An 18,085-nucleotide genomic window follows, 5' to 3' on the forward strand; every position below is an offset into this window, starting at 1 on the left:
CAGAAAAATGTTATCAGTCATTTTTATCTATGTTATCAGTCCATTTTCTTACTCTTAATTTCTGTATAATTCTACAATATAATAAATGCTACAATTGCAATGATGCACTTTCCCATATTAAAAAAATGTAAAATTGGCTTTTGAAAGATTGTGTAAACATCATCTTTAAAGACTTCCCTAACCATGGATTGCTTCTTTAGTTTAATCTAATTTAAAAATAGAGCATGGAAATAGGCCATTTGACCCACTGAGTCCACACCGACCCACTAGTTCTATGTTGTTTCACTGTCTCATCCAATCCCTACACACTAGGGGAAATTTACAGAGGCCAAGTAACCTACAACCTATACGTCTTTGGGGGTGTGGGAGGAAACAACAGCACCTGGAGGAAATCCACATCATCACAGGGAGAAAGTGTAAACTCCACACAGACAGCACCCAAGTTAGGATCGAACCAAGATGTCTGGCTCTGTGAGAAAGCACCTCTACCAGCAGTGCCGCTATGCTGCTTCTGTTAAATTATTCAACAAATTGAGACATAATCTACCCATTAACAAATCTGTGCTGGTCGTTAAACTCAGAAAATGCTTAATATGTTCATATAACAACAACTGAATGTGTTGCATCTTTATTGAATTGAATTGAATAAATGTTATCCAAGTATGTATACATACAAGGAATTTGCCTTGGTGCTTTGCTAGCAAATAACAACACGATATACAGTAGACAATTAAAAATAAAACATTATAATTTACACATGTGAAGAAAGAAGGAAAATACCAGAGCAAAAGGAGGTTACAGACTTTTGGCTGATTAGTAGAGCTACTGCTCGTAGAAAACAGCTGTTTTTATGTCTGGCTATGGTGGCTTTGACAGTCCGGAGTCACCTTCTAGAGCAGTGGTTCCCAACCTTTTTTTGGCCATGCCCCACCTAATCACCTCTAAAATCCTGATGCCCCCCCCCCCCTACACAATAAAGACCTTTTTTACCCAAAAAAAAATTATTTACTCAAAATAACATCTGAAACATAAACTACATATGTTTACCTGATGGAAAATCCAAAAAAATAAAAATCGAAAATTTGGACCCAGACCTCCTCAGTCGCGCTCAATTGCCCCCCTTAAAAATCAAATTGCCCCCCTGTGGGGCGTACGCCCCGCGTTGGGAACCACTGTGAGGGAAGTGCTTCAAAGAGTTTGTGGCCAGGGTGAGAAGGGTCAGAGATGATCTTACCCGCTCGCCTCCTGGCCCTTGCAGTGTAGTTCGTTGATGGGGTGAAGGTTGCAGCCAACAACCTTCTCCGCTGATCGAACGATGAGCTGCAGCCTCTGGATGTCATGCTTGGTGGCTGAGCCAAACCAGACCATGATGGAGAAGGTGAGGACAGACCCTGTGATGGCAGTATAAAACTGGACCATCATAGCCTGTGGCAGATTGTGTTTTTTCAGCTGCCGCAGGAAGTACATCCTCTTTTGGGCCTTTTTGACTATGTAGTTAATGGTGGCCACCCATTTAAGATCCCTGGAGATGATGGTTCCAAGGAACTTAAATGACTCCACAGATGTGACTGTGGTGTTGTTGATGGCGAGTGAGGGGAGGGGAGGGGAGGGGGAGTTCTCCTAAAGCCTACAATCAATTCTACCATCTTAAGAGCATTGAGCTCCAAATTGATGCGGTGGCACCTGGACACCAGCTCTGTCACTTCCTCTTCCTGAGATTCCGCCCCATCCTGGATCAGTCCAATGAGGGTTGTGTCGTCTGCAAACTTGAGAAGCTTGACAGAGGAGTCTGTGGAGGTGCGGTCATTGGTGTAGAGAGAGTAAAGGAGAGGGGAGAGTACACAGCCTTGCGGTGTTCCAATGCTGAGGGTCAGCGGGTCTGAGATATGCTTTCCCAGCCTCACATGCTGCTTCCTGTCTGTCAGGAAGTTGGTGATCCATTGACCGAGGGGATCCGGCACAGTCAACTGGGAGAGTTTGGAGTGTAGTAGCTCTGGCACAATCGTGTTGAATGGAGAGCTAAAATCCACAAACAAAATCCTTGCATAGGTCCCCTGGCGGTCTAGGTGCTGGAGGATGAAGTGCAGGCCTAGGTTGACTGCATCATCCACTGATATATTGGCCCGGTATGCAAACTACAGGCGGTCCAGCAGGGGGTTTGTGATATTTTGTCAGGTGGGCCAGCACAAGTCTTGCAAGGGTCTTCATGAGTACAGAGGTCAGTGCAACAGGCCTGTAGTCATTAAGGCCAGTAATCCTTGGCTTTATGGGTACGGGAACAATTGTGGAGACTTTGAAGCAGGCACGGACAGTGCAGGTTTGCAGGGACCGATTGAAAATGTCTGTGTAGACTGGTGTCAGTTGTTCAGCACAGAGCTTGAGGGTAGAGGGGGAAGAATTGGCCTGTCCTGGAGATTTCCGGCTTTTCTGTCTCGTGAATAGCTTTTTCACCTCCTCAATTGCTATTGTTAGTGATGGAGAAATGCCCAGACTGATGTTGGACAACAAGGAGAGGGTGGGAAGTGGACAAGGGCCCAGTCTTTGCAGACTGGAGTAAGGCTGTAAGTGGGTGTGAAGTGGTGATTGGGGAGGAGTGGTTGGAGGAGGGAGGGAGAGGGTACTGGAATTATGTTTCTGTTTATCGAACCTGCAGTAGAACTCATTCAGGTCATTGGTGGGGTAGGAGATTGCGAACTCCACGTGGTCCGCCCTGTTTCAACGAATGCAATCAACCTGGCGTGCACAATCAAATAAGATCAAATAGAACAAGTTGTCCTACAACTTTAGGCTGTGCACATCATACGCAAGAAGAAGAAGGTCATTGGTCAGCTGATGATTGTCCAAGGAGCGGGGGATTTTCCTTTTGTAGCTGGTGATTTCTTGCAAGCCCTTCCACACTGAAGAAGAGTGGTTTTCAGGTCAATGTATTAGATTTAGACCCATAGATTTGCAATAGAAAATGAGAACGTGTATTTTGTCACTTCTCTGATTTTTAAAATGTATCTTTTTTTGTTAAAATTGCTACTAAGTAAAATGACTGACTTGTTATTTTAGGTAATAATTTATATTTATTTCTTAAATTAGATGCAGAAGGAATTAATGAATAACCGTTGCGTAGCTGAAAATAAAAAGGTTCTTGAAGAAATTATTAAATGCTTAGAAATAATGTCAGAAGATATGGACAAAATATATGGTAACTATGGTATATTTAGGCATGAATTGATTTATTCAATGATACTAATCGAAACATTTAGGAAGTAAACTTATTAAGTATATTTTTGAAGAAATGGTATATTTTCAATTAATGGATGAAAAAATGTTATTCTCCATGCTTATTACTTTTTCTATTAATATTTACCATCCTCACATCTAAAAACTGCTGACTGATTTAATCAGAATGATGTTATAGTTCTCTGTTTCCTTTCATTATTTATTCCAATCACCATTGTTCCTATATGATCTGAATTAAGACAAATTGTAGGTTATTTGAGGTGTGATGGCAACACAGTGAAACACAATCTGGTTCTCACTCAACATCTTTGAACTAATATGTTTGGTAGGGATGGGAGATGGAACAGGGAAATCTGCCTCCTGAAAGCTTCCTGTACTTATTCGGTGAAAGATCACGGTGAATAATAAAATGGAGATTTCCATGTCTTACTGATGACCCTAGACTGTTTAGCCAATAGTAAAATTTTCATCTTATCATTGAGTTTGAATTCAGTTTTATTGTCACATGTACTGAGGATAGTGAAAAGTTTTTGTTGCGTGCTAACCAGTCAACAGATCAATGTACAGATATACAGATAAAGGCACTAACGGTGCAAGATAAAGCCAGTAAAGTCCAATCAAAGATAGGCTGAGGGTTTCCAATGAGGTAGATGGTAGAACTGCTCTCTAGTTGTGGTAGGATGGTTCAGTTGCCTGATGACAACTGGGAAGAAACTGTCTCTAAATCTGGAGGTGTATGTTTTCACACTTCTATACCTCTTGTCCGATGAGAGCGGGGAGAAAAGGGAATGGCCATGTGCGACTCATCCTTGATTATGCTGGTGGCCTAGCCGAGGCAGCGTGAGGTATAAAGGGAGTCAACGGAAGGGAGGTTCGATTGTGAGATGGTCTGAGCCGCGTCCACAATTATCTGCAATTTCTTGTGGTCTTCGATGGAGTTGTTCCCTAACCATGCTGTGATGCATCCCGATAAAATGCTTTCTACGGCACATCTGTAGAAGATGGTGCGAGTTGTTGGGAACATGCCAAACTTCCTAAGCCTTCTAAGGAAGTAGAGGCATATCATAGATCTAGTGATCCTGTTCTATAAATGATGAAACTATCTAGCCTTTCCTTCGCATATTGAAAACTGATATCAAACAGAGTTTCATTTGGTCTTCTGTAATCCAATTGTTCCTCAAAATTTTAGATAATCTATGAAGTGGATTTAGATTTATTCTAACTGATAGTTGCTCATACAAAATAACTATTTTCAAAAATGATATGAAAACTGCTATTCAATGTAATTATATTATTGCCTTCAGAAAGTCAGATAATGTGATGTTAGTCCTTTTTGAAGTATTATAGTCCTTGTGCTAGTTTTCTACCCGCAATGTTGTTTAAAAAAAAACAACAGAATTTTCAATTAGTGACAATGAACTAACAGTCATTTTTGTGCAAAACAAAAAAAAAGGATCTGTCGGAAAAACTTAGTGGGCCAGGCAGCATCTGCGGAGCAAAGTTGACAGTCAACTTTTCAGGTCGGTGCCTTCATCTGGACTGGAAGAATAGAGGGGAGATAGCTAGTATAAAGAGAATGGGGACAAGAATTGGCATGCAATAGGTGGATCCAGATGAGGAGGGGTAGATGGGGTCAGGTGGTGGTGGCAGAGGAAGCAACAGAGACTGGGAGGTGATAGATGGAAGCAACAGAAGACTGCAGATGATTTAATGAAATAGGAGAGCAAAGTGACCAACTAAGGGAGTTAGGGAGGGCAGGTGGAAACAGTGGAGGGATGTGGTAGTCAGTAGGCGGAGTGTGTGGATGATGGATAGATGAAGTGGATAGGGGAAGGGAGAAAAACTAGGTAATAGGGGATCGGGAGAGGGTTTGGAATGGAAGATGTGCCTGAGAGGCCAGTGTTGATCAGAAGAAGAGGAAAAGACAGGGGCAGAGCTTTCCTGAAATTAGAGAATTCAGTTTCCATGCCATAGGGTTGTATACCCAGGTGGATTATCAGGTGCTGTTTCTCTAGTTTGTATTTGGCCTCACCTTGGCAGTGGAGGAGGCAGAAGACGGACAGGTAGGTGGCGGAATCTGGCGGAGAATTAAAATCGTTGGTGACCGGGAGCTTCAAGTGACCATAGTGGACAGGACACAGGTGCTTGGCAAAATGGTTACATTAGTTCACTGATGTAGAGGAGGACACATCAAGAACACCAAATGCAATGGACAAAGTTGATGGTTGAAGTGAATCTCTGCCTCACCTGGAAGGGCTGTTTACATTTTTGTCCATGATAGTTTAGTGTGTGACATAGACATGATGATAGAAACATAGAAATTAGGTGCAGGAGGAGGCCATTCGGCCCTTCGAGCCAGCACCGTCATTCATTGTGATCATGGCTGATCGGCCCCAATCAATAACCCGTGCCTGCCTTCTCCCCATATTCCTTGATTCCACTAGCCCCTAGAGCTCTATCTAACTCTCTCTTAAATCCATCCAGTGATTTGGCTTCCACTGCCCTCTGCGACAGGGAATTCCACAAATTCACAACTCTGGGTGAAAACATTTTTTCTCACCTCAGTCTTAAATGGCCTCCCCTTTATTCTAAGACTGTGGCCCCTGGTTCTGGACTCGATGTTTCTGAGTCTCTTTTGTCAAGTTCTTGATAACCAAGATTTTGAACTTGTCGCTGTTGCTGGAATAACCTTGGTAACCTGCCGCTGTGCAACCGATAGATAGTACATATCATGGGCAAAGTTCAGAATGCTTCCATATTCCTTTCATTGTTTGCAATACAACATGATTTTTCTTTGGTAACGTTGCTTCGATTACAAATTATGCATGATTTTTTCTTGTCAAATAATTAATATCTTTACTGTCTCTTTTGTATTTCAGTGCAGACACAGCTCCTGCTGTGTGACTTGATTATATGCTGTAGTTCTCCTGAAAAGATGGAAGTAATCAAGCGTGGAGAAGAAAGTTATAAGCAATATTGGGAAATATCAGATGAGAAAGAGTAGTTAAAAAAATGTTATTGCTTGCCGTGGTGTTGAAAACTGTAAGAAAATGTATTTAAATTCTGTGTTCTTTCTGCTTCATTGTTCTATTCAGGTGGTATTTAAGAATAAAAGTGAGGTCAAATTTATGTGTTTTGTAGTTGTCCTGCACGTGGGCTATTTTTGAAAATAAGTATTCAATAGTAAAACAGAAATTACTGGAAATGGTGATCACCAGAGAGAAGCATTAAGGTGTTATCTGTGTTAAATGTTGAGAGTTATGATTTCAACGTGCCAAAGGTGCAGACAAACATAACATTTGTTGTTCCCGTGAAGGTCAGAAACTCAACCATTTACTTATTCACAGCTCTCCTCATGGAAGCACAGGTCCATTCAATTTGAAGCATGAGCAAACTGAAAGGGGGAGCCATAGCTGAGGTTTGTAGTTACCAAAGATAACATTAAGACCAGAGCTTTTGTAAGTGGGCAGCATGGTGGTGCAGTGATTGAATTGCTGCCTTATAGCGCTTGCAGCGCCGGAGACCAAGGTCCGATCCTGACTACGGGTGCTGTCTATAGAGTTTTTCTCTGAGATCTTCGATTTCCTCCCACACTCCAAAGACATATAGGTTTGTACATTAATTGGCTTGGTATAAGTTTAAATTGTCCAGAGTGTTCATCTTCTTCTTCTTCTTGCATATGGCGTGCACAGCCTAAAGTTGTGGAACAACTTGTCCTATTTGATCTTATTTGATTGTGCACGCCGGGTTGATTACATTCGTCGAAACAGGGCAGACCACGTGAAGGTTGCAATCTCTCACCCCAGGATAGTGTTAATGTGCAGTGATCGCTGGTCGGTGCCGAAGGGCCCGTTTCCGCGCTAAACTAAATACATGAGAAGTAATTCAACTTTTTAGGGAGTTTAGGACAATGTAAGTAAGTTATATTTAATGAACATAACAGGTCTAGTTTCAAATCTATTACTCGGCACAGTTGTACACTACATAACACTTCAAAGGTTTCAAAGGTCTTTTATTGTCACATGTAACTATTAAGGTACAGTGATATGCGAATGACCATACATCCATACGAAAAAAAGCACTAAGACACTCAACTACATAAAACTTAACATAAACATCCACCAGAGCGTATTCCCCACATTCCTCACTGTGATGGAAGACAAAGAAAGTCCAATCTTCTTCCTCTTTATCTTTATTCTCCCGCGGTCGGGGCAGTCGAACCATCCATCGAAGCTCCCACAGCCGGTGGTCGAAGCCCCCGCGTCGGGACGATCATAGCTCCCTCGTCGGGGCTATTGAAACTTCCGCGTCGGGGCGTTTGAAGCTCCTGCGGCTTGGAGTTCCCGATGTCAGTCACTAACCAGCGAGCGTGAGCTCCGTAATGTTAAGTCCGCAAGCACCCACAGTTGGAGCTCCGAGGACGATCCCAGGCAAAGGGATCGCGAGCTCCGCGATGGTAAGTCCACAGGCACCCACGGTAGAGCTCTCAAAATCAGTCTCCAGCAAAGGCCGCTAACTCCGCGATGTTAGGCCGCCGTGCGGATGGAGATATGATATGGAAAAAAATTGCATCTTCGTCGAGGTAAGAGATTAGAAAAAGGGTCCCCCAACCCCCACCCCCCTACATAAAACAAGCTAAAGATCACTAAAAACATACATTTAACACATACTAATAAAAGACAAAGAAGGAATGGACAGACAGACTGTTGGCGAGGCAGCCATTGCTGGCGCCACCTGGTGGGGACATTTCTTACAATTGAAAAAAAAATTGCCACAACCTACCTCAAAGACAAATATTCATAGGAAAAATACTACAGATGGTGGAAATTTTAAGTAAACTCTGGAAATTCTCAGTAGGTCAAACAATATCTATGGAGTGAGAGAGTTATAGCCCTGTCCCTCAGTACGAGTTCATTCCAAGAGCTCTCCCGAGTTTTCCCTGATTCGAACTCAGAGATTTATGGTAATGGCCACTCGTCGGTACTCGGGGCTCTCGTGAACATTTTTCAACAGATAAAAATATCTTCACGAGTCTTCCCGAGCTTACCTGCCATTAGCGAGTCTTCCCGAGTACCTGCCGTTAGCGTTACGAGCCACTAAGAGACGTCCCCGAGCTCCGACATATCCCCTATGTTCATTCTCTGTGCTTACCATGAGTTTGATTTTTTTTTAAACTCAGGAGAGCACTTGAAATGAATTCGTACTGTGGGACAGGGATATTAATATTTCAAATTAATGATAATTGAACTGAAACATTAATTGTTGCTCTTTTTAGAGATACTGTCTAAACATACTGTATGCGCAACTGTTTTCATTTCAACATTTTCAAAATAATACCTACTCAAAGAGCACAATATAAAATAAGGCAGATGGATTATTAGACTCCTGGATATGCTATTACCCAAGGATAAATGAGGGAAATGAGCAATCTATATTACTAAAAGTCTGATCTTGACCACTTCCTGTTGACCTGTATATTGATTTTAGAAAAAATGCTGCCTCTTACGGCTGTGATTTTTGGCCATCTTGCTCAGAGTCCCACGCAGGACAAGAGGAGTCCCATGCAGGACAAGAGGATTTTTCCCATCGATTAAAAATAAAAGAGTTATTAGTGTTTTAAAAATGTTGAGATTCTCTCTCATGAAGGCCACGCCCCTTCCGGAGGGACTATAAAACCTGGAAGTGTTGAATGCCTCAGTCAGTCTCTGCAAGATGGGGGGAGCAAGAGGGTCATGTCTCTTAGTCCTAGCTGTGAATAACACTGAACACATGTCTACTATAGTGAGTATGGTTTTACTGACCTTGAGTGCCCTTAATGTGGTTTGAAAATGAAAATGTGGTTGGTTTGAAATAAAGCACAGCAAATGGTTGGTGGTGGTTGGTTTGAAATGGCAAATGATTAAAAGTCTAAACTTGACAACCTCTTGTTTGTACTTTATATTGATTTTAGGTAAAATGCTACCACTTACGGATGTGATTTTTGGTCATCTTACTCAGTCCACCTCCGCTCATCAGGTCATCAATGAAAAATAAAAATGTTATTAGTGTTTAAAAAAATGTTGAGAATATTTATCCTGTCAATCACGCCATGAAGGCCACGCCCTTTCCAGTGGGAGGGGGAGGGATTATAAAGCCCGGAAGTGTGGGTGTGGCTCAGTCTCTGTATGATGGGGAGGGAGAGGTCACGACTATGAGCTCTGAATCAACTGTACGCACTGAATGTCTACTGAACTGTGAGTGTGGTGTTTTGTGTGGTTTTATGGTGGTTTCACCCTGCTTGAAATGGTATGAAACTGCACTTGAATTCGGTGGTCTTGAACCCTACTTGAAATGGTAAGAAACTGCACTTGAATTTATTGGCCTTGCACCCTACTTGAAGTGGTATGAAACTGCACTTGAAATTGGTGGCCTTGCACACTGCTTGAAGTGGTATGAAACTGCACTTGAATTTGGTGGCCTTGCACCCTGCTAGAAATGGTATGAAACTGCACTTGAATTTGGTGGCCTTGCACCCTGCTTGAAGTGGTATGAAACTGCACTTGAATTTGGTGGCCTTGCACCCTGCTTGAAGTGGTACGAAACTGCACGTGAATTTGGTGGTGTAGCACCCTACTTGAAGTGGTATGAAACTGCACTTGAATTTGGTGGCCTTGCACCCTGCTTGAAGTGGTAAGAAACTGCACTTGAATTTGGTGGCCTTGCACCCTGCTTGAAATGGTAGGAAACTGCATTTGAATTTGGCGGCCTTGCACCCTGGTTGAAATGGAATTTCAAGGAATAGCCATGTGTCAATTGCCAGCCCACCAGCCGTGAGTGAGCTGCCAGCACATCAGGCTTGGGTGACTGAGCTGCCACCCCAAGAATCCATTTGGCCCACAATGTCCATACTAGCCCTCTTGAAACCAGTCACTTCAGCCCACAACACCAATACTAGCATTCTAGAAAGCTCCCCCCCCACTGGCCACCAATATTGGAATTGGTGGAGAGGTGGAATATTGCGTTGGGGGACCAGCCCTCCCTTGGGAACATGGAACCAAACGGGTCCCATTTAATCTAGTTAACACCATAAAAATCTGTGACACTGAAAATAGCTGAAGTCTCGAAACTGTAACAGATTAGCCTTTGTAACAATGAATTTTGTTGGGATTGTTTCTATGAAATGCAAATTATAGAACTTGAGATCACCATTGTACAAATGTTAAGATGATGAGTAAAATTCAGGAATATTTATCTTCCACAATCTACGAGAGCTGAACTCACCTGCTTTATTTGAGTTTTTTGTAATTTAATGTTATATTTAACTTTACATGAGAAAAACATTGAATTCTATAACCTGTTGCATCCATAATGAAATGGTGGAACACTCTGATGTTTGAAATCAGGATGGCGATGTTTGCTTCCCAAATTTAAGTCTTTGACCCGTGTCACAATTCGTTCCCAAGTGTTACACAGAACAGTACAGGAACAGGCCCTTCAACCCATAATGCCAGGATGCCAGGACCAACTCTTGTCTGCCAGCACATAATCCATAGCCCTCCACTCCCAGCATATTCATGTGCCTATCCAAATGTTTCTGAAATCCTACTACTTGTTTTTACCGTCACCTCCAACCTCCACTGTTCCAGACTTTCATCACCCTTTGTGTAGAAGCTTGGTATACACATCTCCTTTAACCTTTGGCCATTTCTCCTTGAAGCTATGCCCTGGGGAGAGGAGAGGTTGTTCAGTTACAAGGCCATTATTTAGAATAAAGGGGATATAGATTGTGTATGAGTGTGGGAGAAGGAAGTTAATAAAAAATTACAGAAGAAGTAACAGTTCTCAGGACTCAACATTGTCAGCTTTTCCATGGTGCTTTAGAATCGATGAAGTTCATCAAACTATAGTGTTAGCTCAGGCCTGGCTCTCTCACAGATGATGTCTGAAGTGTTGAATATCTCCAGCATTCTCTTTCGTCTCCTGAAGGTACCGTGTTTTGTATCCTACTGTTCCAATATTAATTTTTCTCTCTCCACTATCCCCATTCAACTTGTTTGACGCATCACCTCCTGATGGATCAACTTTGAATAACAAATCTCCACCAACACTTGTATCATACAATCTTTTGACATAAACCCTATCACATTCATGTTCTCCTCCCTTCTCTTCTCTGTAACTAAATACATGTTTAATTTCCATCTTTCCTCAGTTCATTTATAAGGTCATTGACCTGAAATGTTAACATTCTTTTCTCTCTACAGATACCATCTGATCCCCTGAGAATATCCAGCACTTTTTTTTTAGCGTAGAAATATTTTCTCACAACGGGTTATTTGTGTAAGGAAAAGTAAACAAAACGACACAGCAAAATGACAGATTCTTGAGGTCTGCGGTAATACTTCTATTTAAAGACCTGGTGTAAGCAATCACCTTCCAAACTGTTCAATACAACAGTTTGCCACTAGATGCCCCCATACTATAACTATGATTTTCTATGTGCAAGTCAGTTCAGGAACCTGATTTCATGAAAGTTTATAAAATAATTATTTTATTTTCAAGTTTTAGGCACATGTTCTGCAACAATCCACACCGTATGTCTCTTCTCTCTCCAGAAATATGTTTTGTGATTTCTAACTTAGTTAGAATATTGTATCCACAGAAATAGTATTGGTAAACTATTTTGGTTGGGAAGTATTGCACATTACTTTCATTGCATTAATATCTCTAAACGTGTCTGTGCATCTAATTGCCACAATCGCTTACTCTCATGCAAAAAGATAACGAGAAATCTAGTGGATTTTTTACTTTAATCTCAAGGAATTCAAGGTGGAAATTGTGGTGCAGAATGTCAAACAGATCCCTTCTCAGGGTGAGTATGCTTTAGAGTGAAATCAATAAACTTAAGGGGCTGTCCCACTTGGGCAACCTAATTGGCGAGTTTAGAAGCATTTAGGAGAGTTTGAAAAAATGTCATGTTGAAGACCTCTTTCGACTATGTAGAACTCCTTCGATCTCCTTTGACTATGTTGAAGACCAGCTTCGACTAGCTACGACTAGCTACGACTAACTTCGGGAAAATTGGACACCGAATAGTGGAGAGTGAAGCTGACCTCCTTCGACCTCTTTTCGACCTCCCACTGACTATGATGAAGACTATCTACGACCACCTTTGACTACCTTTGATTACCTTTGACTAACATGCCGACCTACTACGACTAAACCTACGAGTAAAAAAAGTATTGATTTTTTTCCCTGGCGCCTTTTTTTACTCTCAGGCATTTTTCAACATGTTGAAAAATATGACGCGATCTAGCTGAGGCGATTACATGGAGACTACTCTCGAGCATGAAGGAGAGTTACAAAGACCTCCTACTTCCGCTTTAACAGTGACTCTGGGATAAACAGCACAGTACTTTACCAGCCAGGCAACCTTCGTTCTCTGAAAAAGGTGGTGATTGCAAGTAAATTGAAGCTTTTATTATCAAGATTGTTACCTGATTTCAGATGAAGGGGTCTGAAGCACATGAAAGGAATTGAGGTGTAGGTCAACAATTTAACAACAAATAAGTGCTGAATAGCCTTTTTCTATGAAAGCTAGACACATGTTCAGCTCAGCTACCATAATGCATTAGTATTACTGACAGATGTTCTTTTCCTGTCTTCTCCTCAACAGTGGCCTTCAGAGGAGAAGCCAGATGCATGACTAGTCAACAATGTAAACAGCAAAGTAAACAAACCCTGCGGAGCATCCTGCTTCACAATAAACATCTGTTGTCTTAATAAAAGCATTTTCTTGATGAGAAAAATATGAGTGATATGTGAAATGGGGAATCTTGAAACATGATGCATTGTCAACTTAAATGATTCTAGCTGGAGGGTACCTTAATACTAATTTGTACGCAGAACAACTAGATAATAATTGTCTTGGCAGAAGAATGCATGCGTTGCTATAGTGTTGAGATCATAAGTTTGATAATGTTTTCCAGCTGCACTGCTTTGATGTTTTCCTTTGTTGCTCGTTCCTTACTGAAGAAGGCAGGTTCTTCTTAAACGCATTGGGGAGTATGTCCTAGGTTCTTGTGATTAGATGGATGAGCAACCATCCGGTATTTGAATAATAATAATAATAATAATAATAATGAACTTTATTTCGGACTCAAGGTCCAGACAAGGGACAAAATTACATAAAAATACATTGCATATAAAAACATCATAAAATACATATAAAATCTTAGTATATCACATAAAAGCATGATAAATTACATATTAACAAAAACCACACAATACATGAATTAAAATCCAGAATAAAAAAGAATGATCAATGTCCTACAACGAGTCAACGATACCAGTGTCTCCACAACTGGGAGTCGCAGTGTGTAGTGCAAAACCTTATGTTTGACAAGGCCACAATAATTACATTTTTAGAGTCATTTTTCCTGCAAATGAATTTATACATATGATTTCTTAGGATAGCTTCAAGAGTACGAATGGTAAGTACTGACTCCTGCAGCCACAGGCATGTTACTAGCACTACACCATCTAGCAGCGCTCTCGTGGTATCATTATAGGACACCTTTAGTCTCTGCAAACTTGTTTTTCCATAGTTCGACCACAAGTGCGCAGTATGAATGTGACATCTGCGCAATCTCCTTTAATTGTAAATGTTATCTTGAAACAGTAACCATGTAAGCACGGGTGCTTGATAGACAAATTGATTACCAGTCTATGGTGACTACGTAACATATTTTGCATGATGCAAATCAGAAATTTTGTCAAAAATATATGGCATGTATTCCACACAATCCATTATTATGTGCATCACCAATACTATATATGGTTTAAGTTTTGATTCTATACTGTATCCTTGTCTTCCAATGTCTGCTTCTCCAGGTGTAACTATGTCTGCCTGAACATCTCCATTCTATTCTTCTTTAGTCAGGTGAAACTAATTGAAAATATTGTGCTTTACATAGCTTCAGTTTAAATCATAAGGGGAAGATTCTTCGGAAACTGATTTCCTGCAGGGAAGCAAAGTAACCTCTGTTAGCACCCAAGAAAACAAAGAATAGAAAAAGCCTATTGTTCTGCAAATTCCTTAATCAGCCTTCTGCAGGTTATCATTGCAACAAGGAGTACAATACATTAACCTGGTGTTATGTTTTTTTTTGCTTTTTCCTTTTTTATTGCACAACATCACACTTTTATGACATTATTTAATGTCACAGATTTGTGATCACTTTATCTGAAAAATAGCAAGCTGGTGATGCTTTGTCTTGCCAATGGCATACAACCATCCATTTAGATGAGGAGCTGTATGTCTCCAGCACTTCAGAGGATATGTAATCTAGCACTGTAATGAGAGTGTGTACCTACTTTGAATAAATTGTCAGTACACAATGGTAATTAACCAGTTCCAAATCTTTACACATTAAGGCAAATATTAGATAAATATATTAGTGCAATGAAATAAATTAGGTTTACTATTCTTTCCACTAATATTGTCTTGATCCTTGTCCCGAAGGCAGAAGGAGCAGTGTTTCAATACATAATTGCTCTGGGAATGTTTTGGATAAATTTGACTTAATATCACAGGCAAATCTCTGAAGGAGTGTCTCGTCAATTTTCGTGACAGGGGTGGTTTGAGCTGAAAGTTTTCACAATTGTTCTGGAAGTCAATATTACACTTTTTAAGACATATACCACTGAATGAAAACATATTGCTTCAAAGTTTTTAAGCTGATATATACTTTGAGTATTTTACTTAAAGGAACTTCATATCTTTAAGTCTGAATATATTAGTTCATAGTAGCTCCACCAAATACTACATTCATTTTTTTAATCCCAAACTGTAGGCTTCAGGGGGAATCCCTTTATAAATCTTTATTCTTAGAAATTTGTATTCTTTATAAATCTCTTTATTCCATTTTTAGGGCTCTTCACCTCATTCCCCTGACAAGAGTACGAATTTGGCACCTTTTCAGGAGAACCAAGTAACGGATTGTGTAAAGATTTCTGTTTTTTAATATATTTGGCCTTAGATGGTTTTAGAAATATTAATCTGCACTTGAATTATGCAACGAAAATATATTTCTAAATGTCAAGCTGATTTTAAACTTCAATATATAAGTTACCCCGATTTCCTTGAATGTTTTATTGTTAATTGGTTTTAAGGTTTGTCATACTTCTTCAAAAATAATTATGAGAAATCCACCCTCTGAGGTTGTGTTCGGCCAGATGGATGCAGGTACAGATGCTCTCCAACTTACATAAGGGTTACGACCCATTGACTCTTGCATGCCCCAGGATGTTCATGTCGAAACAGAAGTACTACTGTGCACGCGTAAATTTACTATTCGACTCGGAGATAATGTGGGGCTCCAACGAGGTGACCACATGGGAGCTCTGAGGTGGAGACCACGTGGGAGCTCTGGGGCAGAGACCACGTGGGAGCTCCGGGGCAGAGACCATGTGCAAGCTCCGAGGCAGAGACCACGTGGGCATCAATAGGCTTAAAGAATTGTTTATCTAAGTGCGAGTTTACGCAAGTCACCTATTACATTAGTCACGGAGTGCATGTACTGCAAATAATTACCCATTGCTTTTATATTTTTTATCTGATGTCCTCTGCCTTTGCTTGATTCATCCATATCTGATGCTTGTTACAAATGGATTGGCCATGCATTCATTTTATGATTCTTATGGGATGGATGTTCATGACTAGTTAGGCTGTTAACTACAGCTGTGTCACATTAGTAAATCTGTCATGACCTGCCCCTTGTTGGTTCTGGGACATACTCTTGCAAAAAATATTGACAACATTTAAATTAATTATCTTTCAGGCATGATTTAGTCGGCTTATTCCAAGCTACATGAAAGTTAAAATCCCTCATTAAAACCAACATACCTTTGTTGTAAGCTTGTCTTAGCTCTGCATTTATTTTCCACTAATGCATAACTGCTTATATAATTGATGAGCTACTCTCATTTCTAGCTTCAATTTACAAAAAATAATTGCACCTGTGATGTCTCCATTGACTACTTACCTTTCATTGCATTTGCTTTTCTTGATGAAGTTTTGCTTCACTGAGTGTAATTCTCCTCCACTACCATATCTCCTACCTTTTCAGTAAGCCCTGAAACCAGGTATTTTTGGAATATTGGCCGTCTTGTAGGCATGTTTCAGTAATAGCTATCGTCACACCCTCCAGTTAAAACCTGTACCTCTCACTTTGAAGGAGGAATCACCAGCAATCAAAATCATCCTGCAGAAAGTTTGTAATATGTTTAATGGTTAAAGAAGATGATGGGAAATTAGCTAAACCTAGTACAGGTAATGTAAAGGTTACTTTAGAAAAGACCAGTTCAGTAATTAGTGGAAAAGTGCTTAATTGCAAGGCAGAGTTAATGAGAATAAAGCTAGCTCTAGATGAGAGGTCTATGCACAAGATGTGCAAGATATAAACTAATGAATGAAATAGAACAGGATCTTGATGATTTATTGTGAAACCGCACTATCTGCGTGAAACTATCGTATAGCAAATTTGTTAAAGTACTGAAAAGTTTTTGAGACAAGATTAAGGCTCATGGAGAGAAAATAATGCATGAACATATTGGGCTTAATGGACACAAAGAGAATGGGAATGAACAGTCCGTATTTCAGGTAGCATGATGAAACTTATGGGGTTCCATAAATACCTCAATAAGAAATTGAATCATTTGTGTTTAAGGATAGCATTAAATTAAATGAGAAGCCTTTTTTCAAAAATATTGTAAAGGGCCTGTCCCACTTAGGTGATTTTTTAGGCGACTGCCGGCGACTGTCATAGTCGTAGCAGGTCGCCGAAAAAACGGCGACTGGACCCTCTTACGATAATGTCTACGACAAGCTACAACAACCTACCACCTAGTCGACATCAAGCTACGGCAAGCTACCGACAACCGGCGACCCATTAGGACGTCCACCTACGACCACACCTATGACAACCGATGACCACACAGGCACCAACCTACGACCAAACAGGCGACAACCGAAGTCAACCCGCGACAAGCTATGACAAGCTACGACCCTGTCGGCGGTCAATTCAGTCGCCAGTACCTGTTGCCGGTTGACGTAAGTTGATATAGGTAGTCGCCAATAGAATTCACCAAAGTCAGCACCGACAACAACCTACGGCACCTGGCGACAACCTACAACAGCACCTACATCAGGAGAAGTCAAGCTATGCTCATTGGCGTCAACCCACTGTCGCCGACAATTTTTAAACATGTTGAAAATCCAGTGGCAACCAAAAAAACGTTACGGCTCTTTGGGCGACTGAGGAGACTACTCGCGACCATACAGGCGACACCCTGGCGACAAGGTGGCAACAGCCTAGTCGCCTGTAGTCGTCTAAAAAATAAGTGGGACAGGCCCTTAAGTCTAAGGATTTAGGCAGCATTTATAAATGACACGGACATTGATAAAGATCAAATAGATATTCTGTCAGTAAATTAACAAGAAATATATAAGAACTGTGAAGTGTCATTTCCACTACCTGGCGCGGAAATTCACCTCAGCTATCCTGACAACTTTGGTACATGTAATACTAATTAAACTAGCATGAGCTTGGACAACTATGCACACAAAATGTAGAAAAAATCCATGTGAGTTTCATAGAGTCAATGGCAAGATGATTTATAATGAAGCATAATGGAATTCCTGAGGATATCATAGTAGTACCTCAACAATATTCAGACCCACAGACTTACTCTTGCACCTTGTATTCTAAACAAGTTTGCATAGGGTTTGCAATCACTGGTCTGTTTTATAACACCTCCAGCAGTTTATTTTGGGGAAAGGGTGAGAGCAAATGCTGCATTCTAACATGCATAGCAC

General features: G+C 40.8%; 1 protein-coding gene across 1 annotated transcript in view; it reads left to right on the forward strand.

The window, feature by feature from the left end:
• The window catches only part of syce3 (synaptonemal complex central element protein 3), a 37,323-nt gene extending 30,963 nt beyond the window's left edge, over window positions 1-6,360 (forward strand). The window contains exons 2-3 of the mRNA XM_033029936.1: window positions 3,085-3,193; window positions 6,111-6,360. Of these exons, the coding sequence (XP_032885827.1) occupies window positions 3,085-3,193; window positions 6,111-6,235 (234 nt within the window). The 3' untranslated portion in view covers window positions 6,236-6,360. The remainder of the gene's footprint in view (window positions 1-3,084; window positions 3,194-6,110) is intronic.
• Window positions 6,361-18,085: the final 11,725 nt, after the last annotated feature.

This window comes from Amblyraja radiata, chromosome 11, assembly GCF_010909765.2.
Source record: "Amblyraja radiata isolate CabotCenter1 chromosome 11, sAmbRad1.1.pri, whole genome shotgun sequence".
Lineage (NCBI taxonomy): Eukaryota > Metazoa > Chordata > Chondrichthyes > Rajiformes > Rajidae > Amblyraja > Amblyraja radiata.